The 24,517-nt window shown below is 32.5% G+C and overlaps 1 protein-coding gene across 1 annotated transcript; it reads right to left on the reverse strand.

The window, feature by feature from the left end:
- Window positions 1-8,963: 8,963 nt before the first annotated feature.
- LOC127705381 (uncharacterized) lies at window positions 8,964-18,475 on the reverse strand. Its single transcript, XM_052209689.1, has 6 exons — window positions 18,371-18,475; window positions 15,950-16,009; window positions 14,079-14,417; window positions 12,690-13,145; window positions 12,019-12,109; window positions 8,964-10,467 (listed from the first exon to the last, which is right to left on the reverse strand). The coding sequence occupies exons 1-6, from the start codon at window positions 18,453-18,455 to the stop codon at window positions 9,975-9,977; spliced, it is 1,524 nt and encodes a 507-aa protein (XP_052065649.1). The 5' UTR covers window positions 18,456-18,475; the 3' UTR covers window positions 8,964-9,974.
- Between the last annotated feature and the right edge of the window lie 6,042 nt (window positions 18,476-24,517).

A 24,517-nucleotide genomic window follows, 5' to 3' on the forward strand; every position in this document is an offset into this window, starting at 1 on the left:
GGTCCGTAGGTGACCTGTTGCAAGGCAAAATTGCTGTCCCTATCCAATTTACCCTCATTTTCCAGTGGCAGTCTAAATTTCCCCGACCTTCTTCCCGGATAGCCTACATTACGGAACCTACCTATTGTATTTTTTTGCAAATTGTTCTCGTCCTGAATATGCATGAAATATTTGCCACTGGACGTTAAGCAACCAACAATCAATCAATCAATCAAATTTGCGTTAGAAAAGTTTTGTTCTTCCCTCAGCGGGATTCGAACCCTTGCGTCTGTTACATCGTCGCAACACTGTCTGCACAGGTTATACATTATAGGTGTACGTTCGAACAGTTGCTTGGAACGACTGGTCGTTGTCGCTTATCCCTATGTTCAATGGAATGCTGTTCCAGATTTTAATTGTACATAATATATTCTTACTCCTAAATACCTCTTTCTTAGTGACGAAGAAGAAAATATCAATTTGAAAGTTTTTGCTTTAACCTTCAGCTGTCCCTGCGATTCCACAAAATCAAGGAGCCGGTTTCACGATTATTGAAGCTCATCATATACATGTATAATCACCAATTTCCATGCAGTTGAGTGTATATATGTAAGCCTCAAATCTGTGTCCATTCCTCAAACATGTGTCCTTTTCTATATTGCGTCAATGACGTCACAAATTCATGTTCTTTCTTTTCTCAAATATGTGTGCTTTTAAACAAGTCACACTCTATCGACTATGTGTTGCCGTCAGAATTATCAAAACGTCAACAAGGAAAGATTTTTGTTGTCAAACATTAATACGACTTTTACATTCGATTTGAATTGTTATCAGTTAACAATGGTTAAGGTCATTAAATAGTTATTTGTGTTGAACTATGTGCATTGTAGCTTACAGTTTGTGAAAAACCTTTTCATCTTTCAGTCAGAAATTAGCCTTATCATCCAGATTTTATTTTTTATTATTTTTAGATAAAAGAAATATTGTATTAGTGAAAGTAGCCATTATATAAAAACTGTTTTCTCTACCAATTTACACACATAAGTCATATTTTATTAAAAGCATTTTGTGAATAAATAAGTAACGATGCCTTGAAGGTCAAATGGATAAATTGATTAGAGTACTCTAAGACCGGTATTTTATGTCTTTTGTCCTTTTGATGTTTGTTGGTTGATTTTTGGTAGTTTGTGCTGATCGTATGAGTCAAGTCCTTTCTAAATGAGTTTTACAGTGTTTTTCTGTTGAGTTGTTACACCATAGTCCAAGGTTAGGGGAGAGTTTTGCACTGTAAACGTGTCACAATATATATGTGCCTGTCCAACTCACTTCATATCACCGAAAGTCTACCTTATAAGAAGGACATGGATTTGAATAAACAAAAGGTCACATATTTGAGTGTCATGACGTCACGAGACACAAATCTGATGAAAGGACACATATTTGAGTTTGGAGAAAGGGTCACAGATCTGAGGCAAGGACACATATTTGAGGCTGGACTGTAATTTGTCACGACAGAATACATAATATATATCACTGTATCTACAAACATCCCAATCATTTTTTAAATTTACCAAAATAATGCAATATCACTCTTCTACTGCAATCATATATTTGCATTCACAGACATAGTATTGACTTAATTTTTTCAATAACTAACTTCCCAAAAATAAGCTTACCGATTCCTTATCTGATTATACATAAAAATTACAACATGAATCAGATGTTTTACGTCAGACCCTCCGCCTCCCCCTCTTTGTTTGCCTCTCTATGTCATATGTGTTAAAACAATTAAAGCACAAAATACGAACACGCTCAGAGCAGCTACCAGCATGATTATCACTTACTCAAACAAGGAAATATAAAACGGCAGATCAAAACGTGATAGCAAATAAGTATTAGATACAATACAAAGGTAACAAAGAAACAGGCCGGTAACAAGCGTTGCCGGATAGTTTTTCTGCACGAGTAGTCAGGTGAAGGTCCGAGGCGATAGCCGAGGACCTTGACCTGACTACGAGTGCAGAAAAACTATTCGGCAGTTTGTTTCCGGCCTGTTTTTTGTTACCTTTGTTTTGTATCTGACTTGTACGACGTTTCAAGAAAGAAGTAGTACATTTTGCATGTAGAAGAGGTAGCAAAATTTAACAGATTCGAAACTTAAATGGCCATATACCAGTTAATGTAAGTTACAGTAAGACAGTTTAAACAAACTTTTTTTTCACTTCCCTTCATCCTATAGTTTTTTCTAAAGAAATTCAAGAATCTAATAATTTCATAAGAAAAGAACCATGTGAAGTAAAAGATGAATGTCGTACACATTTGAGACTTTTAAAAATGCATCTTCGCAAGTAAGTAATGTATGAAAAAGATTTCAGAGGTAAGCAAGCTAACATTTGATTTTTATTTGGGGGAAAACGGAAAGGGGGGCTGGGGGTTAAAATAAATTAAAAATAAACAGGCTTGATTCTTTTTTGTTGAATACATGCCGGATGTGTCATTCCATTCCCCCATTCCGCCTTAAAAAAAATAATAAAAATCGTAAGTTTGCTCCCAAATATATAAATTCAATAACAATATAAAAAGAATGAATTTCCTATTTCATTAGTGAATGAAATGGTACGAAAAAATCGATTTTGTCTTGTTAAAATCACCAATATAGGCATATATTTTGGATTTTTTTTTTTTAAATTATGCTTATAGGTTTTTATATATGTCTCTAATAGTGTTGGTCAGGATCAAACACGTGTCACAATATGATCCAATCGCAGCTTACCGTCCAAAATTGGTGACATAAGTTGAATGATTTTCTTCAAGATTTGCTGCCTATTTGAACATGTATTACACGGACACTTTTTATTTATAGGATCAATCGTGCATTGGTGAGTTGAAAGGGATTTTATCTTTTGATTAGATTTGATTTTTTTATATATATTTCCTGTCTTTTTTATTGAAATATAAACGTCGGTATCAGCATTTCTTTACTTTCAGCATTGTCCAGAATACTATTCATGTCCATATATAGAAAAAAAAAATACATTTACGGACCGACCTTTAGCTACAAAAGGGGGGTATGTTTTTTTTTCTGAGTAAGAAAATGATTTAGTTTATCAACGCTATCACCCAAATAGTTTTTTTTCGAAATTAGCACTTTTATATACGGTATTCGGAAAATCAGGAATCAGAACATTATTTTGTCATCTGATTGACCACAATATATTTTTTTCTCATAAAATTGGGGATCAGAATATTTTTTTAGGAAAAAACATAACTCCCCTTTTGAAGTTAAATGGTCAATCCCTTAGTGTACTGATATGAATAGTAATATACTGGAATTGTTTGAAAAAAATATAGTTATTGAAGCCAACGTAAATATTTTAATGAAAAAGACAAGAAATATGTCGGTGAAACAAAAAGTTCAAATCTAATTGAAATTTATAGTGCCCATGAACTCACTGATCATGCACGAGTGATTCTATTCATAAAAAGTGTCCGTGTAACAACTAAAAAGTGTCCGTGTATCATCTAAAAAGTGTCCGTGTAACACCCGTTAATGTACTGTTTTTCTATAGCTCTGCTGGGGGCAAAGTCGTACAAGTTAGTTAAATCCTAATTATATGAAAACAAGGTGAGGTTTGTAAAATCCGTATTAAACAACACGGGTTTCAAATTAACTTCATCTATTAGGTAATAATGTTAAAACAATGTTTTTAAAACTTTAGCTTAGAATGACAAATCATATCTTACATTTCGACTCATTATGACTAAAAAAGTACTACATGAGGAAGACAATAAACACAGTCCTTCGCACATGGCATCATTTGTATTGATTTAATGTCGGTCCTGTTAAAAAAAACGTTTGCAAAGAAAGTTTATAGAAACCAATTGACAACTACACCATGGTCTGCACTTTCTGTTTTAGATATTTCAAGTGTGAATGAAATATTGCTAAAATATAACTGTTTTCAGTATACAGAATAGACACAGTTTTTTCCTGACATTAAAGGTTTGGTAAATATGTTATGCATGCAGCCGAGGAAATTAGAACCATTGAGCGACCTCTAACTCAGATCTCTACAAAAAACTAGCAAGGACATTCTATTTTTTACCCTTTACAATTTCCATTTTGACATTTCTTGCTTCTAAGTTGACATTTCTCAGGTCTGGCGCAAATACAAAATTTCAATCCTGGTATCTATGATAATTTTATTTTCAAGTTTATATTTTCTGACTTCGGTGTTGACATTTCTCACTTCCATGTTGAAATGTTTTCTCACTACCGACATTTTTTATTTTGAAGTTGACACGTCAACTTGGAACTGAAAAGGTTAAACTTAAAACTGATAAATGTCAAGTTTGAATGTGGCTATTGTGATCTACCAGTGTAGTACTATAAACAGTACTATTCATGATGTAGTTTAACGCACTGTTTAAGAAATATTTCATGGAAGCCATAGATTTGTTGGAAATTTACACATGGCCTGGGCCATGATATTCGAATTTTATCTATGGCTACCATGGATTATTTCGATTCTAACAGGACAAATACGGTAATTTAAAAAAAACTGAAACGAGGATGGGTATGTCGTGTGTATGGCCGTTCTATTTTACCACCTGTTAGATAAAGCTAAAAATTTTCAATACATCTACAGTTTGCATAAATTATTTCTTAGATAGCCGCTAGAAAAACATTGTTTAATTCTTTTAATTCTCAACCTCAACATTTGCCATTTTTAATTTACATGTTTGTTCTCGTAAGCTACCGTCAAGTCCACAGTTGATATTTCGTAACTAAGGAGCCGCCATGTTGACTTGCTGAAATTAGCCGAAATGTGCGAATAATGCAATAGAAAATACAATAAAACAACACATACCTTAAAACTCCAGTTAAATACAATATTATAAAAATTTGGAGGGCTCACGTAACGGAAAAATCTTCAGCTTTAGCGTTTTTATTCGTATGACGTCATGTTTTGAAATGACTTTAATGCGCCAAAAGCATTAATGGAATTTCTGGAATTTTATTTCATTTTGATTTTGTACATTTTTCCGAGCTATAATGCATTTATTCTTTTTGTTATGCATCAGAATAAGAAGTAAGAGTCTGTAGTTTTTTTTGTTTTACATTTGCAATTACAATTGCAATGTTTAACACAGCGAAATCGGCATAGCGTTTGCACATAGGTTACGATACATGTGTATTTACATGTACATCTCTGAGTCTGTGTAAGTATAGATTTATCGAGAATTTTATCACGGTGTTGTTTACAAAGCGTAAGAAGCACGTCATATTAGAATATTCATTAATATACTGTATAAACCAATAATATTAAAAACATGTAAATAAAACTAGACCACGAACGTACAGTATTTAAGACAATGTCAACGTAACACGGTTAAAATCTTTGCACGTCGACGTCCACAACATAACAGATGTCTGTCTGTTAGTTGTGTTGATGGGTTGCACTGTCAATGACGTTTACCTCTTACTTCATGTCCTTTCATTCATGTTGAAGCATATCTGTATATTCCCTTGTTTGACATGGTATAGAAATGTTAGCGTGTCTTCATCTTTTTAAAATATGTACATAAAGTTCATGAAACTGGATGCATATTGGAAAACTATAGGCTCACTGAGCAATGGCGCGTTCGAAAATGTAACAATGTAACAATGCAGGTCAAGGGCATAAGTGTTTATGGCTAAATTACAGACACTACCTTCTGCAACTGAACGACAATGGCCTGATTATACTTAATCTTACGATTGTAATTAATCTTCGTCATGTTTAATAATTATATTCACATTGAAATGATAAAGAGTGTTCATGTTTATGCTATTTTCATAAGTGTAATACTCCTCTTTTGTCTGATATGTTAAATATGGTAAAAACGGTCTTATATAAGGCTTGTAGTCATTTTGAGTTCGAGGTGTGTGTACTGCATAATTCTGTAAACATTTGTTTAAAGTATTTAAAAAATTCCACTTCATCATGTATGATAATTTAGTACGAACCCTTTGGTATTTTCTAGGAATGTCTCATTACCGTGAAGCACGTGTACAGATTTTATTTTTGGTTCAGATTAATGTTTAAATAAAAGAAAACTGTTATGGCTTTTTCAATTGACATTTTTTCATAATTCACAGAAAAAATATTTGTTCAGATCGGTTCCACGTAAGCAATTTATTCTTATTATTAAGTAAGTAAACGCGGACCTTGATAAAGACATCATTTTACATATTTCTTTATTTTTTATCATATTTTACTGGTGCCATAATCCTGTTTACGGCGACAAATATGCTTGCAAAGTTATCCGAAAGTAATGAATTTTATCATCGATGAATATTCCAAAATCCCGCAATCATTGACATATTAGTTAAAATCTTATCAATTGTATAAACCGTAGTCATTGTAGTAGGTTGTAACTTTTGTGTTTTACAATAATTATTGCGTGAACCCTTCACGCATATATATTGGTTGATGTTATAGTCTTTCGGAATACCAGAAGTCTCTACCGTCTTTTCGGAATACATCTATTCTTTTATATGGCCACCTACGTAATAGGTAATTAATTGATCCAATGAATATTCAGTAGCGTTTTACAGTTGCTATAGAGATAAGAATTTATCGAGACTGATTGATACACAACATCAGGCATGGGGTAATGCAAATTTGTAATTGTAATGCATGGTAATGCATTACATTTTTCCAAGTAATTGCATGTAATGTGTAATGCAGCAATTTGTGCATTACATGTAATTGTAATATAATGCATTACTTTAGCAAAAAGTTGTGTAATTTCATGCATTACATGGCATTACATGTCATTACTTTTTTCACATACCACATCTTTAACATATTGTTGGAGTTTTAACTAAACCAAATTTAATATTTCTTGATTAACTAGGAATATGTTAATCATGAGAATATATTCTTTATTTTATCTTATTTCATACATTTTCCTGCATAAAAAGATTGATATTTGAAAAGCATAACTGTATTGTTGTCATTAGATCAAAGAATATCTTGTCTTGCTTAAATAAAAGATAATTAAACTTTGTTATAAAACACTAATTAGTTTGTTTTACAATCAATATTTTCACCATTTAGACAATTGTTCATTAATTAAGGTCTATGTTTATTTTATAATTAGGGAAGTAATTCATAGTAATTAAATATTTCGTTTAAAATAAAAAAAAAACAACAAAGAGTATATTTATAAAAGTAAAGTCAACATTAAATTAAAATTGTAAAAGCTGAATTAAATAGACTTTTTACATGTATACTTATATTCAATTCATGGAACAGTTGCTGCATATGCTAGAATCTTTTGTGACTTCTAGTTGTTTTTCAAGATGTTTAATTTTTCTATTCACTTCATAAAATTTTCAAATGTAATGTGTAATTCAAGGCATTACTTTGCAAAAGTAATTGTAATATAATGCATTACTTTGATAAATGCATGTAATTGTAATTGTAATATAATGCATGGTTTGGTCAAAGTAATTGTAATATAATGCATTACATTGCAATGTTATTCGCCCCATGCCTGCACAACATCAGTAGTTAATTAATTAGAGATGCACATGTGAAGTTTTCTGAAACACAAGCTGATTTCACATAAGAGATAAGACTTCAGTAAGCTAAAAAAAAAGTGACCGGCAATGGATATTTTTTATGATTTTAAAACTTAACCATTTTAGCGAAATTGAAAAAGATCGCAGTCCGTTTAAGCATCTTTTAAAATTCTATGTCCGACATGTTCAGGAAAGATATGTTTAGAAAAAGGTTAATATTTATAGTTAAACTTCCGTGTAAATTAAGATACATAGATGGAATTACTTTTTATTTTACCTAATGAAGTAACCATAATCGTTTCAATATATTGGGGGAAAATATTCTTAACATTCATCAAAGTAGAAACAAAAACAGAATAAAGGACGGCCATGAAGGCCGTTCGTTTGCCTATAATTGCTTACAAGCACTTCTCATCATTTAAACTCTAGTACCACATCTCCTTCTCTTTTTTATTAATCTTATATAAACAATGCCCGTTAACCCTGGAAATTTAAACGAAATTTAAGGCACTTTTTGGGGGTGTAAAATCAGAGACATATAATATGGTGTTATATGTCTCTGGTTAAATGCAAAACAATATGTCATATCGAAACAGTTGATAAATAAATATGCCGCTTTTGAGTCCTTAATTATTCTATAGATATAAAACGATTCACGGGCACTGGGTATTATTCTTTGGCGTGAGGCGATGACTTTCTATGTATTCAAAACTTATGGTCATTGCAATAGAAACAAAATTAGGTTTGATATATAACTTACAAATGGCAAAGTCAATTCTTTTGGTTTTTGGTATGTGAAATCCCTCACCACATAAATCTGATTAAAAGTTAAAGTAGCATGTGTACAACTTCACTTTCCATCGATGGAAAAATCATTGCAAGATTCTGATTATTCCGTCAATTCATTTTCAAGGAATCGAGGCAATCTGTATTCATAAGCCAAGTTATAGGGTCTAGTTGACAGAGCCCTAGAGCGTGTTTGACGACAAAATAGGACGATATGTTAACAAATTAGGCGATACAAAAACTTTGCATTCATTAGCAAAAACAAAACCACAAAAAGAACTCAGCTTAGTACAAATTATTTTTTCTTAAAATCAATACCCGTATTCAACGGACAGGCGATTGCAAAAACAGCATTTTGTAGCTGCGTACTGGACATGAACTATACTGCATTGCTATAAATCCAGGTTCAATCCACCATTTTCTACATAAGAAAATGCCTGTACCAAGTCAGGAATATGACAGTTGTTGTCCATTCGTTTGATGTGTTTGTGCTTTTGATTTTGCCATTCGATTAGAGACTTTCCGTTTTGAATTTTCCTCGGAGTTCAGTATTTTTGTGATTTATCTTTGACCCTGTTATTCCTGCTTCCTTCTGTCTGTCAAACAACCATATAAAAACAACAAATCAACAACTTCATTTTATTTTGACAAATTTACAAGAGGACAAGCTAGAGAGAGATATTTTTTTGAACAAGTATTAAGTTGAGGTTTTAAACTGTTTCACTCCAAAAGCTTTGTTGTCTGTGGTATAAATAAATTGAGATCACACATATCTTGAATATGATGACCAAACAATATAAACCAGTTGGGTTGGTTTTCAAAAACGGTTTTAGTTCGGGATTATCAAATAAGAATACAGCTGAGAATTTTGAACTATTTCCAAACTGCTACAAAAACAAATAATCATGAATATTGTCATTAAATTTCTTCACGTTTGCATTTCGACTTAAGCTAGAAAACACATATAACTGTTATTTCAAAAACAACACCTCAGAATGCAACATCAAGTCGGGGGCTCCTATTTAGCATGTTGTAATGTTATCTTTCGGGAGAGAGAGTGGAGGAAGAGAAATGATTCCTTCACAAGAATATTTTGCTCCACAATGAACAGCAGTTACATTAACAATCCATGTTAGTTTCTAAATCTTATACAAAAAAAATGAGTTAAAACCATACATTACTATCATACTAAGCAGGCATTTAGGTTCACGATTGCATTTCTTTTTTTAAAAGAAAAGCAACTTAATTTTTTCAATGTTTTTTACGATATGAGCAAAAGTATTTAGGCGATTACAGAGAATATGTCAAGATATGTCAAATGATATAAAGCAAATATACGTATTTGCTAGTTACATTTGTACATATATATTTATTAATAAGTATATTATTTACATTTGATACATATTTAAAATATGCACACAGTTCAATATTATAATTGAAACTGATACTGCTCTTACATATGGTCTTTAAAAATGTTTCAGACTCTTTTTTCCATTGCAAAGTGCACTGAGTGATCCCAACTCGAATTGATCCATTTTCCTTTATTCGACGTTGAAAAAGTATATGTCGATGGTTATGATTGGTCATCAGGAAAACTGTACTTCGAATTTAAATGTTATTTTCCTAAACTCAAATTTTACTTTTTAAACATAACCTCGGCGTAATCAACCGAATCTATACTGGTAATATTTGGTTTGTCTGTAATGTTATTTGAAGGTTGATGACTGAATTCTAGTTCAGCATATTGTAATCCATTGTTTGCTGTATCAGGTGCTATTGTCTCTGGTTTTTGTGAAGTTTTAAGGGTCTTCTCTGCAGCAGTATGATCCTTCACACCACCAATAACACTGTCCGTTAATTGTTTCTTTTTTGATTTGTCAACGACGGCATATAAATTTTCAACAGGTTTAATTCTGGGAACATCCGTATGTTTAGCTGCAGATGATTTGTATTCGTCCCTTTCAGTGAATTCAGGTTTGTGTTTTGAAGATGTATCATGAGTCCCGTTTGTATAGTTAATTCCATTCCTTTGAATATTGGCAGAGGTATGGGTAACATTAACTGTGGTATATTCATTATCTTCACCATGTAAGTATGATTTTAGTTCTATGCCTTTACTTGTTAAATGTCTGAAAATAAGATATATCACAGTTTCATATATTAAAGATTGACACGTGAGTATAGATCTAAACATAAGTGTAACGCCATTTCATAACCATGTACCTCGAGGTCATATTGGCACCGATATTTATAACCGCTGAATAAATCCGTTCACCAGCAAATTCTGTATCCCATTTTGGCGAATACTTATCACATCTAACAAAACGTATGCTGTTTTGGTTAAACATTGCAACAAATGTTGTTAAACAAATCAAAGAATTTGAACTGTAATAAATGACGGATTTTATTAACAAATTGACAATTATATTAAAAGTCCAAGAAATTAGGAAAAGATGAAGAAAAGAAATGAAATGACACAATAAAGAACAGAGATGATGATGATGATGATGACGAGGAGGAGGAGGAGGTGGAGGATTGTTAGCATATTTGGATATGAACATGTCAATGAGATATAAGTTTGAACATACTACGTACTAGACCGACACGTTGAATCGGATTTGTATCGTTCTTGTTCACAAGTAACTGTTACAGTCCACATGAAGCCAACCCGTCTTTGCACTTTCTCTTACATGCTGTGTTTATGTAGAGAAGCACCAAATACAAACTTTCAAATCCGATCGATCGAACCACAACTACCAATACTGAAGGTTGGCACACTATTTGAGTTTAATAAAGGATGATTTAAACTGAGATCATTGGTTTTAATTTGCAAAGTATTCAGACTTTACTTTTAATAAAAATGGCATTTTATAATGCTGTTTGATAGAAATATTTTTCATTTTACTATTTTATATTATATTATAAAGGAGTAAAAATTTAATAAATGTTTTCTTGCTAAAATGAGTTAAAAATATGGTTTTAAAATGGGGTATGACGCTTAAACTCCTCTGTTTCGTTTAAATGATCAAACGACGCTCAAATGTCCTAAGCCGAACATTTTTAATTATCTTACAACTTTTGTTAGACAATGGCCTTAGAGCTCGATATATTTTTTAGACGATTGTCTTATGTTTGAAGCTGTTTATTGCACTCTAGATGTCATGTTTGAGTATCATTGTCGCTGGGTTGCTCTCTGATTAACGTGTAAACCGGACTACCTTTTATTTATAATAATTGTTCACCAAACAATATGTACATGTTTATGTCTGTACTGTTTGCTTTTGCTATTAATTTGGTGCGCCTTCTAATTAACTATTATATGTATTTTTACATTGTTGATTGTGTTAATAAGCGGCCGTCATGGCTTGTTTGATCGTTACGAAATGAAGAACATTGTTCGCCAAATGCGAAACAGAAACTATCAACGAAACCCATTAAAAGAGAGGCGAAAGATACCAAAGGGACATTCAAACTCATAAGTAGAAAATAAAAAGACAACGCCATGGCAAAAAAAAGAAAAAGACCAAAAGACAAACAACATTACACAAAACACAACTTAGGAAACTAAAGAGTGAGCAACACGAAGAAGACAACAACGATACAGCGACCAAACAGCCCTAAAACACAGAAAGACGTCTAGGTTTTCTAATTGTGTTAGTGGCTTTTATGTTCAAACTCACTTTTTCCAAATTTTTGCTCCAATAAGAATTATAGTAAAGATGACAAGAGCTCCACAGCCTACTCCTATACCAATATACATGTTCTTGTCATCTGTAAATATAATCATATTTTGTTCTATCACATATCACCATGACTTGACATTATTTATTGATTCAAGACTTTAAACTGGCTCCTACATTCAAGTTGGTAGAATTGGTACATAGTTGATCCTCTTTGATTTAATAAATTTAGTCTTCAAGAGAAATGGTTGTTTACTTTATGTCATAAGGACTCTGGGGGATAGTTGTCTCATTGACAATCATACCACATCTCCTTATTTGTATATAGTTTTGTAGATCAATTTTGTTTATGTAACGTGAAATGACCTGTTATGGACATCTCTGTAAATTATTTTCAAATATAAAATAAAGGACCCATCCATTTAACTTATACCTGGTTATTACACAAAAAGTTAAAATAAGAAATAATAAAAAATACGCTACAATTTTCGTGCCTTTAAAACTGTGTTCATTACACTTATTTTCAGGATATCAATATGTATAACTACACAAAAGGTACCAACCAGCAACAATTAATCATGAAAAACGATTGATATATTTATTGAACATTAAAGTTAAAGGAGAAAACGAATACCTATGTCAATGCAAAAGACACAACTATTTAAACATACCAACTGTTTGCTCATTGACTATGGTAGTGGTTGGTTCAGGAGAAACTGTGGTTTTTATTTTGGTTGTCATCCTGACGGTGGAAGGTGTAGTATCACTGTGGACATCTGTTTGTGTAGTTGATTCTTTAGTTGAGGTGTCAACAGATACGTTTGTTTCAGTGGTTTCAATAACAACTGTCGCATTTTCTGTTAAAAGTTTTTTAGTAGATGTGTGTAGATCCATATGTGATGTTGAAACTGGAGGGGTAATTGTATCCATAAGTATACTATTTGTAACAGTAACATGCTGCGATGTCAACGTTGAACTGGTCTCCTTTAACATATCTACAGTTGTAGTCTCTGCTGAATAACTTGATATCATTGTTGGGGGGTTTGTCGTTGATATACTTGTTTCATACCCTGAAGTTGTTGCTACATAATTTGAAAAGCAGGATATTTTTATTGGTTCGTCGGTGTCTAAAAAATAAAGACATTCTAAAGACATTCTTTATTGACACCAGAAGGAGAGTGATACATGCAGATCTGCATCAATTGAACAAAAAAAAAAAATAGAAAAACAAGTCAAATATACATTGAGTCAAAATGTTATAAAGAAATAAGATGTGGTATGAGTGCCAATGAGACAACTCTCCATCCAAGTCACAATGTGTAAAAAGTAAACAGTTATAGGTCAAAGTACGGCCTTCAACACGGAGCCTTGGCTCACACCAATCAGCAAGCTATAAAGGGCCCCAAAATGATTCAAACAGGAAAACCAACGGTCTAATCTATATAAAAAACGAGAAACGAGAAACACTTGTGAACCACATCAACAAACGACAATCACTGAACAATATGTTCAGTTATATAATTATCAATAAAGAAATGAAAAGATTTTCTTATGCCTTAATGACACTATATCCCTCTGGTCTTAACTTCAGAATAAAATAAATAGTCCTTTGCAGTTTCTATGTAGAGTTATTTAATTAATGCGTAATTTTTAAGATTGATGATAATAATAATAATAAATAATAATAATTCACTTTCAGAATAATGTTTTTAAAGGACTAATAAGTTTACATGGATCGTATCCAAATTTACGGGCTGTAATGACAACATCACCATAAAATAAAGATGTGATAACCTTTTTGTAATAAGGCTTATAGGTACAGCCAAACTTCTAAACCAACTCTTTGTATCAATGAAAAAACTAAATCATTTGTTGTTACTAAATCACGGACTTACTTATTTGGGTGTTTAACATAGATAACATTAATTGAAATCTAATTAAAATATCGCTACAGACACTGATAAAGCTGACGAGTAGGATTTATTAGTTAAATAATACAGAAAAGAAGCGCTTTGATGATTGGGTTATTGTAACTGTGGTTTTTAAATATTTTTGATTACCAAAATATACCAGTGCACAATATCTGGTATCTTCGGGTGCTGATTCCTTTCGTAGGCTTATCTGTATATGATTATTATCCTGGAGATCCAATGATCCTACTACTCTACACGACATATGGTTACTCTGCCCGTTGTCTTGTTTGGCGATAATCTTACTTCCACACCAGCCTCCACTCTGAATAGATGATTGAAGGAAGTTGACATTCGAGAATACAATTTTCTGTGCTTGACCTCTCTGTGCTACACATGAACAAACCTTGTCTGGGATAGTATTAGCAAAGTATCCATCTAAAACTATACGCTCCCCTTCTGCTTCGCTGTTGGTACAGAACGTTGCCACTGAAATATTGAAAAAATTATATATTTTTGTATTTTTTATATTCAAATCAAGAAAGATTTATACGCCATTGTTCGTATTTGTCTATTTGATAAGATACATGGTAGGTTTATGATTATTGTACGATACATAAGGATTAAATGATGAACAAATAATGTTGCTCTTAGAATGTATAATGCATTTCCGAAACTTTCAGCCGCCAGTATTTAAGAAAAAATTATCTAGACTCTTGTTGTCAAATCTGTATAATAATTTCTGTTTTATTATTACTAGACTATGTCTTTGCAAGCGGAAATAAATTTATGTGCGGTATGCGGAATGAATTTGAAAGACTGCGCATTAATTTTATAATGGGGATTTTGTATAAGTTGTATAACTATTGCCGTTAACCGGTTTGGCGGTCAGTATAAAAGGTAATTGCACGGGTTTTTTAGTTATCGAGGACTGGGTAGTGACCACACAATCGCACGTCATATATATAGGTAGAAGTTTGGTTTTTTTTGTATACAAAATATTTGTATTTAAGTTTTATATAGAACAGTATTTAAATGTGTTGTATTTATTTTGTAGATTATTTTGTTGCAGAACATGATATTGTCCAAGATTCTGTCAGGCAGTGTATCTTGTGTTTTTGATGGACTTTATTATTTTAGTTTGATGGACTTAACCAGATCAGATACATATTATATTAGGAAAATAAAATTTAAGGTGGTCACTGCGCCATTCAGTATCCAAACTTGTGTTTGTTCTATTGTATTTAGAAAGTAAAGGCTAATGTTGAAGTGTACATAATTGCATGTGCTCAATTATGTACACATATGTTCAAAATAGATGGAGCATTTTAGCACATAAATACTTTATGTTTGGTTAAACAACGTGCATTAAAACATAATGTAAGTTCCCCGCCATATATAACTCTACTGGGCCTGCTGTCTGCGGACTATAAGTTTCCCATTGTATAGTTTAAACAGCGGACGGTACCGCTGCCGGTGGACTCTTTTTAACATCCAGTTAGTACTGCTGTTGACAGACTGTAAATTCCTCACTATATATTATTACCACCGAGCCGGTTTTGCTGTCGACAGACTTTGAATTTCCCCACTGAATATTACTACAATTGATCAGTAGGTTCTTCTCCGGAGGCGCATTTCGACAATTCATTTTTCTTCAATATTGCTTGAGGTACAAATATTTGAAATACCAAACCTCATATAAAGGTTGATAAAAGCAACAAGAACAACCTTGAAGCTTAACCCAGACAACAAGTAAGAGCGTGAGTGAGTGAGATACATTCCTTAATAAACCCAGACAACGAGTAAGAGCGTGAGTGAGTGAGATACATTCCTTAATAAACCCAGACAACGAGTAAGAGCGTGAGTGAGTGATATACATTCCTTAATAAACCCAGACAACGAGTAAGAGCGTGAAATAGATACATTCCTTAATAAACCCAGTTCTTTAGGGCAACAGATCATATATACTTTTTTTACGATTTTATGAACAAAATAAAATATCCGATCTGTATTTAGCTTACCTGGAAGGTTCTCAGAAACTGATGCATTAGAACACTTGGTATACTCGTCGACAGCTAACACTAAAAAATAAAAAGTAAAACTTAGTCATGGGCCACTTTGTATATTGTACTTGTGGGTAGCTATTACTGGTATGTATATGTATATGTAGTATCTAATAGTATTTTTTTCTTGGAACGGTATTGCTTTGTACAAAAATAAGAAGATGTGGTACTGTATGTTTGATTGAGACAACTGTCAACCAGAGACCCCCCCACCCCACCCCATCTACTTCTTTGAGTATTATGTGCTTTATTACCAGTGTCATTAATTTTTTTTTTATGTTTTATGCATGCATCGAACTAAACCAATGAAGATTCAAAAACACTTAAATATTCGGTATGACAAAATAAAATTAGGTTTCACGTATAAAAAGTATTAAACTCACAGGGAAGTGTGTTTATACGAATAGTTTTATAATTCTTAATAATATCACTTACAAAATTCGATTGTGATATGAAATAGCTGGTGTAATGGATACTTTGAATAACAATAGGGTAACCAATCCTTAAGATTACTTTGACCGATGTCAGATTTAAAGATATATTTAGAAGTTAAAAATGATAACTCGGGGGGGAATGCATTTGAAAATATTAAAAACAACTAGTTGTTTTATATAAACAAACGTATTTTAATCTTTTAATCACTTCATGCTCAAATGGATCTTCTTTCTTTCTCTTTTTAGATGGGCATTTACTCTTAAATCGGTATTACCACAGTGCAGTTCATTTCCGGAAGTTGTGCGTTCTGAAGCGACAAAACGATAAGCTGAGGGGGTCTTTATATTACATTGAAAATATATATTATATTTGTACATACAAAACATACAAAACATGTATCGCACACGTTAAGTCATTAATGTAAATTATGAAATTCCCAAAACTCGAGCTGTAATTACTATTGAAAGGACGCACTAAATTTTACAAACCAAAAAGCACAAAACTGCCATAAAATGCTTCAATTGTAAACAAATAAATTCAAATAACAACTGGTTAACTTGTCTTTCTCCATAATATATTCAATATTCCCTTTTTGTTGAAGTTGTTATGATTGTTTTCTTCAAGAGCCATCTTTATAATTTGTTTACTGTATCGTTCCTAGATTTTTGTGTACGTAAGTTGTGCGCTTTGTTGAAACATTGTTAACGAAGGTTGGCAAAAAACACCGATGAGAATAGAATTTATGCTATCTGTGTTAAAATACCTATCTTTTACTTTTTTAACCTCGCAGGTAGTTAGTTCATCTTGGTTTGCAATTACAACTGATATTTGCACTAATGCAATAACGCTTCAAATCATGACATCCCCAAAAGAATTTGAATGTTTCAAAGTTTTTATATACAATGAAACGGTTATTTAACGAATATTGGTGCATATCGTTCCTCGAATAATTTTAATGGCGCTAAACAAACTCTGGAATAATATCCACTAATATTTGTGAAGTTCTGAATTCAAGAAATATCGTTTAGATATAGAATTTTTTTCTCAAATGCTGCACGTCAAAAATAAGTGAGTTGACAGAGCGGTGTTAATTTTCCTTCCAGTGCACGTTTGTTTACATTCCTTTAATCACGGTTTGTCCCTCGCACTTGCACTGTGCGATTTTCGAAGTTCTTACGAAAGGTCACTTGGTTAAGGTCACTGCATACGGAAAAGCTGTCGTCGAATTAAAGTACGGGGGGGGGGGGGGGGGGGGGAGGGAAGCAATAATTCAATAATAGTATATTTCCAAAGATTTTGATAAGATAAAGGAAAAGGATTTTCTTTTAAAAGAAAGTCCATGTACACATGCTTAATAGTAAAACTTGGCCATTTAAGTATATAAGATATCTTTTTTTTTTTAATTTGAAGTATCATATGATTTAACTAAATATTAGAGACTATTTGTTGTTTAAAATACATAATAGGTGTTCCTGTAATATGAATAATGTGCAATTTTTGTCAAGAACCATGTCAACCTGTGTACAATAAAGGCAATAGTAGTATACCGCTGTTCAAACGTCATAAATGTATAAATAGTCATTATATATCTACTGTTACGGGGATTTGTCTTGGACGGAAAATATGTTGACTTTGTATTTATTAATATCGCTTCGATACGCACAAACGTCCGGAACAGTACGACGGTTATACCACGTGATTTAATGAACCTTTACTGTATAAAACTGAGTTGATTAAGTCAAACAATTATGAAAGGACACGGCATACATGTAATTGCCGTCGATTTAATGGATAACACTCGTTATAATTACCGGTCAGAAAGATACAATTTACATTTAGTTTATCATTTCTTGATCATTTCTTTATACTTTTACAAGATACTACTATCTTATTTCATAAAATAATATCACGTTTTTCTGCAGTTTTTTTGTGTTTCAAACTTACCTTGAATAGGTAAGTAAAGACAAAATAGGATCGATCCTAGAGGAAATTTATCCATTATTTGACAATGGTGAAGAAGGAAGTACATTTCATACAGATGGGTGGACCATTTAATATATGTAATTTTACCCGATAAAGTAAATTGTAATTGAAGAAGACAACAATTTAATTTTGAGAACGGCTTTTCGGTTGAAATAAATAATGGGCTCATTCAGTTCATTGTAGTGAATTAAAGTGATGACCTGAAATTTTCTCTTAATTGGTTATTTGTATGTATACGTACATGTATACATGTTTATTGTTTATATGTTTTAATTGATTTGGAACATTTATTAAAGAATATTTTATCTATGCATTAAAGCTGGGACATAATATATGGACTCAGTATACTATTCCCAAATTAAAGAATATGTTAATGTGTTAAAATACCAGGGGGCATCAACAACCGTAATCAAATAAAACAGACAACACCATGGCAAAAAGAAAGAAAACAAACAGTCCATAAAACATTGATCATAAAACTAACGATTGAACAACAGTTGAAAAAAACTGGTGTAAAAGCAGGTGCTCAGGAAGGGTATACAGTTCCTGTATCATTAGTAGCACCCGTCGTGTTGCTCATTGCAAATTAGGTTAACATTCGGTGCTAAGTGGCAATTGATGGTGGTAGAATCAAGGTAATATAGGACGTGATTGTTGCCAAGCCAAGAGGTTCATGTCCGTGGCCATCTGTGACACATTTATTTTATAATGGTCAACTATTTTTTAATGACACTTTCGAATTTCGAATGAATATTTCGAAAATAGCAATATGTTAAAATAGGACAAATCATATGTCTTTTTTTATATGCATGTACATAGATGTGGAAAATACATTTTATCTTAAATAATTGCTGAAAATATGACAGTATTAGTATTTCAATCCAAGCGCCGACATGGTCACTTGCACTTTTCCAACCCGGCAGTAAACCCATGCTTAAGAGGAGCGCCTTGTATAAATACGCAGCCACTTCCGGTTAGAATGCAGATGATCAATACAATATATCTTATATTGATAGGGTCACGATCTCTCTCCGTAAAAGAATCATTTTAACAGTTCTTTGGGGGATCTAAGTTGCCTGTTGCAAGGCAGAGTATCTGTCCCTTCCTGAATATGCATGAAACATTTGCCACTGGAAGTTTAGCAAACATCAATACGTCTATTGTAAGTAATTGAACTGATTGTTTTATATTGACCACCTATAGATAAAATGTAGATACATACACTAAATATCATGACAACTGATAAAACAGTATGGTCATTTGGGTTCAAAATTTATCGAAAAATATCTTTTGATGCATTTATATCTAATATGTAAATAAGAATAAAAATAAATTTAATGTTGTAATTTTGTTTCACAATATGACAATAAATTAGCACAGAATAGTTATATTTGTGCTAAGAATACTTCTCATTACAACTTATGTTAAGGGAACCAAAATCAGCATTTTTTGAAACAGTGAATTAAATTATAAATGGTCTTTGAAATAAAAGCATGTGCACTATCAGGTTGATGTATACCGAAACAGTTTTAATAAATCGTTTTTTTTTTTTGCAATTTATAAAACTAGACCCAATCTTTTAGCTTCCGCTAAATTTGTGAATTTTTGTACTCAACTCAACAAATATTTTTGTTGTTGTAGTTAACATGTGTCTGTTTCTATTTTTACATATTTTCACATTTATATTCATTCTATCTGTATTGTTTTAACATCAACTAAATCTTTTTCATGTCACACTTGTGCCTTGTCATACTCGCACCTTTTTTTACTATTATCATAATTACATATATACCTACCTCTTACTTGAAATACATTGTCTCTATCAGAGAGCCAACACAAAGGCTACTCTTGGCTTTCACGTGTTGTCATTGAGGTCTTTACACTCGAATATAGAGTCTTTGAGTGAAACAAATTAATGGGAAAGTAGCCATATTCTCTTTCTCTTTTTATTTTTAATTCTATAGTTTGTTGTATTTTCATGCCAATTTCCCTTTCATTTTCGGTTTCATGTTTTATTAGACTTCTATTTGATGATGGTCGCCAATAAGGTGTCGACTTAAATTGAGCAAATATATTTGATTTCGAAGAGGTGAAGGAAAACAGAAGAATGGGCTTGTGACTTATAATAAATGCTAACATCTACGTCATTTGAACTCTGGTTGATAGTATACCATCTACGTCATTTGAACTCTGGTTGATAGTATACAGTTAATTGTCTCATTGGCAATCATACCACATGTACCACATCTCCCTACTTTTATATTGAGGCGTAAGTTCTCTTACATTTCTCTTTTTCCCAGCTTTCATATCTTATTGCAGTGTTTTTTTTTTTTTATCTTTTGCACACTTTTTATGTCTTCTTTTTTATTATAATATTTCTATTATTGTTATAATATACTAGTCAACAAAAGAAACGATACAAGGCAATGTATTTTCCATATATAATGAAATTAGATACACTGTACCAAGGTAAATAATTGTCCAATTGGTCTAATATTTACAGAGTGTTATTTTCTTATCAAAACCATTGATTTAAGGCAAATACGCGAATTTTTTTTTTTTTGCAATTTTTGTTATTTCAAAAATTGTGTTTTCACCCAAAAATTCAAAAATCGATATTAGAACTTAAAACTTTAAACTTAAACATGGTCTGCTTAAAATTTTGAATGCCTTTGCAGATAATTGAATACTTAATTCTCATCTTCGAAATTATGTGCCGACTTTTGTCATCATTTTCCGCAAAAATAAATTTGACCCCCGTGTTCAATAACACGGTATTTTCTCACTTTCCAATTTGGTCAGATTTTTTTAATCATATGCATTTGCTTTGCAAATGAATGTTTTTCATTGGATAACTTAAATGTTTTTCCTATTTATTATATTTTATGATAAATTGGAGTTCACACTTGTGTATCGTTACTTTTGTTGACTAGTATATGTCTCCTAAACCCCGAAAAGATCTGCCTGCGGGATATAATGAGTTAAAACATCGACTGATTCAAACAAAGAAAATAATTAATACAAAAACTTTCTATTGAGATAAAGGGTTATCAAATTTTCAATAATTTCAGATCCAAAAGTACATTTTTGTATATTTTTGTATATCGTTTTTAGTTTTTTTTAAATTTTGTAATCTACATTTCATCTTAAGATGCGTAGTCCTAAAGATTTATCATACCCAACGCGATGGGCTGCGGGGGATAGCGTTCAGATCGGTCATGCCATCAGTCTGTCCGTCATCATTTTGTTGTCGCCAGAATAGCGTCTATATGTTTTCGTCATATCCTCTTCATTACCGTATCACCATGGTGATACGGTCTGATTAGTCAGAGGCTGGACGTCTGGAATGTGGTTAATCTGTTAACGGTATCTCATTGGTTATAAATAACATTGAACGGCTGCATCTCAGCTGCTTCCGGGCTGCTTCTGGGGGAAGTGAAGCATGATATCTTAACGTCTGATTGGCTATTATTGAGTTGTATGCATTATATGTCAACGCGTCCGTAAGTGGGGTCGGATAAAAATCATGATAGTAGGTCATCGGTAGAAACTATAATGAAGTGTTCAATTGCTATCATAATTTAAGCCAAATTTAGTTCACGAAGCCCTGTCAATTTGAGCAAATAATATAATTCTGTGATGATGAAATTTATCTTATCTTGAAATTTTATAGCAATTTTGGTACAAAGGTGTGTATTTATGGATTATTAATGTTCTTTCAAAAACAAAACAATAATACATCCAATCTTCACTTTATAGTGCGTATTGAAACATATTTTGCTATATTTCTTCATGAACTATAATTTTAAATAGTAAATACACAAAACGTGTGCTCTATGATTAAAAATGTTATCCTCATATTTTTCATTGCTTGAACATATTGATTAGAAAATATTCAACTCACGGAATTTACCGTATTGATACGAAGATGTCCTTTCGTTTCCCCGCGCATTCACCGCTTCATTTAGTCCAAATAATTATGACGTCTTGAAAGGCTATTATATTTTTTTCTTTGACGCCTTACATCATCGTCGATGTAAGGCGTCAAAGAAAAAAATATAATAGCCTTTCAAGACGTCATAATTATTTGGATATTATGACGTCTTGAAAGGCTATTATATTTTTTTCTTTGACGCCTTACATCGTCGATGTAAGGCGTCAAAGAAAAAAATATAATAGCCTTCAAGACGTCATAATTATTTGGACTACGCTTCATTGATTTCTGATGTAAACAAAACAGACAATTGCCGATAAACAGCTGATTAGAATAGAAAACAAACAATGTGAGTAATATGGTTGCGTGTGTGCAAGGAAGCAAACACCAAGCATCACGGTTTAGTTATGGGCAAGGGTTTCAGTGCATTATAGTTTGTTTAATGACCCCTGTACTGGACGTCTACGACTATAGATAGATGAAATTAAAAAAGGTATAGATATGTAACCGGAGAGCATGATTCTACTTGCAAAATCGCATGTCTCCACCGGGACCTCTGTGTTACAAGGCAGCGCGTTAACCGACTGAGCTAAAGATATCTACTAAATTTCCAAGGAAGCAATCCCGTCACACTTCCCCCACCTCAAGAGTCATTTTACTCTATAATGATGATATTATCTTCATTTTAATATAATTATATATTTCCCTGGCTAGGTATTTCTTCTAACCGTGGGTTTTTATTGTTGGGCGCCAATGTAACTGGAGGCAATCATGTTTGCTGGTTACATTGGTGCCCAACGTGGGCAATTAAAAAAGGCAGCAATGAGCAATTTGAATTAATATGCCTGAAAACCCAAGATACTTGCAACACAGCAAGGTCCCAAATGATGTTCGCATGTGGGGTAGACAGTTTAATGTACTCGTACATGATGATTTATTCTTTTGAGTCGTTGTACACCCCAGGCGGATCCAAAAGAGGGGGGGGGCTGGGGCCGCCCCTCCCCTTGGTTGATTATATAGGCCCCCCCTTTATGAAAAGTTCTGGATCTGCCACTGTACACAGTGGCGCTCAGCAGTCATTGTTAATTGATATATCAACAGCACTGAGAACTGCATTTGACAAATGTTTGATATAGATAAATCCAATTCTAGTTTCACATTACAATGTACAATGTATCAGGTCTTACCATGCTTACAATAAGTATATTGCGTTGTGATGATAATTACTATTTGCTTTGATTCACATGCTCGAGATAATCAAGGTTTACCATTTTCAGATGGTGCTGCTATTTTGCTAACCTTTTCAAATCTGAATGAGCTGATACTATATGTATAATCATCAATATACAATGGTGCTGAGTTTAATCTATCGGCTGTATTTGTACAAGTATTTGTAATATGTGATATTGGCAGATCGAACTGACTATGTAAAGGCTCTAGTTTATGACTTGGATGCGTTAACAATGATGGTGGTTGATAAGGAAATCCAGATCCAGGATGTTAATCCAAAACCGAACAGGTATTTTAGGTATATACATGTATATTAGAATTCATCCTCCTGAACATAGTACCCATATATAATAACCATACACCTAATCGCTTTATGGAATTCTGTCCCAGCTGACCTGAGAATCTGCAGCTGTCCCGCTTCAACCATTGACATCATACTACAATCACTTTTCCATTGTGGCGTCAGATATTTTGTATTATGACGTCAAAATTTTACGTGAACCTTTGTGATGGCCAGTAATTGCAGACAAATAGCAATAAGTAGGATTCAAAGCAATCTTTAATAATTCAACTCAAATGAAATATTCTTATATATATAGATGATCACATGACATCATGAACATAGACGTCGCTTTACTAGTGCCGAAAATAAATTTTTCAAATGCATCTATTGAAAATAAATTATTGCATGCCTTTTATAAGTTCTGCTTTGGACATAACTGAATAACAATGCCAAATATAATGGAAGCATACATTAAGGTAAATTTCTTTATTTTTCACATAGCATCTGACAGCATTGAATGATACGATATGAATCAGCAGATTTATGGTTGTTTTAGAAGTTCAACGAGAAGTTATATATTTTACTTAGTTGGGTGGGTAACATAACATTTATCTTGTCATTATAATATAAAAAAAAGAAGATGTGGTATGATTGCCAATGA

Source organism: Mytilus californianus, unplaced genomic scaffold (genome assembly GCF_021869535.1).
Source record: "Mytilus californianus isolate M0D057914Y unplaced genomic scaffold, xbMytCali1.0.p SCAF_6, whole genome shotgun sequence".
NCBI classification, from domain to species: Eukaryota; Metazoa; Mollusca; class Bivalvia; order Mytilida; family Mytilidae; genus Mytilus; species Mytilus californianus.

Coding starts and splice junctions, on each gene's coding strand:
- LOC127705381 (XM_052209689.1), bottom strand. CDS start 18,455: ATGTACTTCCTTCTTCACCATTGTCAAATAATGGATAAATTTCCTCTA. Junction 14,418..15,949: donor AGTTTCTGAGAACCTTCCAG/GTAAGCTAAATA, acceptor TCAATATTTCAG/TGGCAACGTTCTGTACCAAC. Junction 13,146..14,078: donor TTGTGCACTGGTATATTTTG/GTAATCAAAAAT, acceptor TTTATTTTTTAG/ACACCGACGAACCAATAAAA.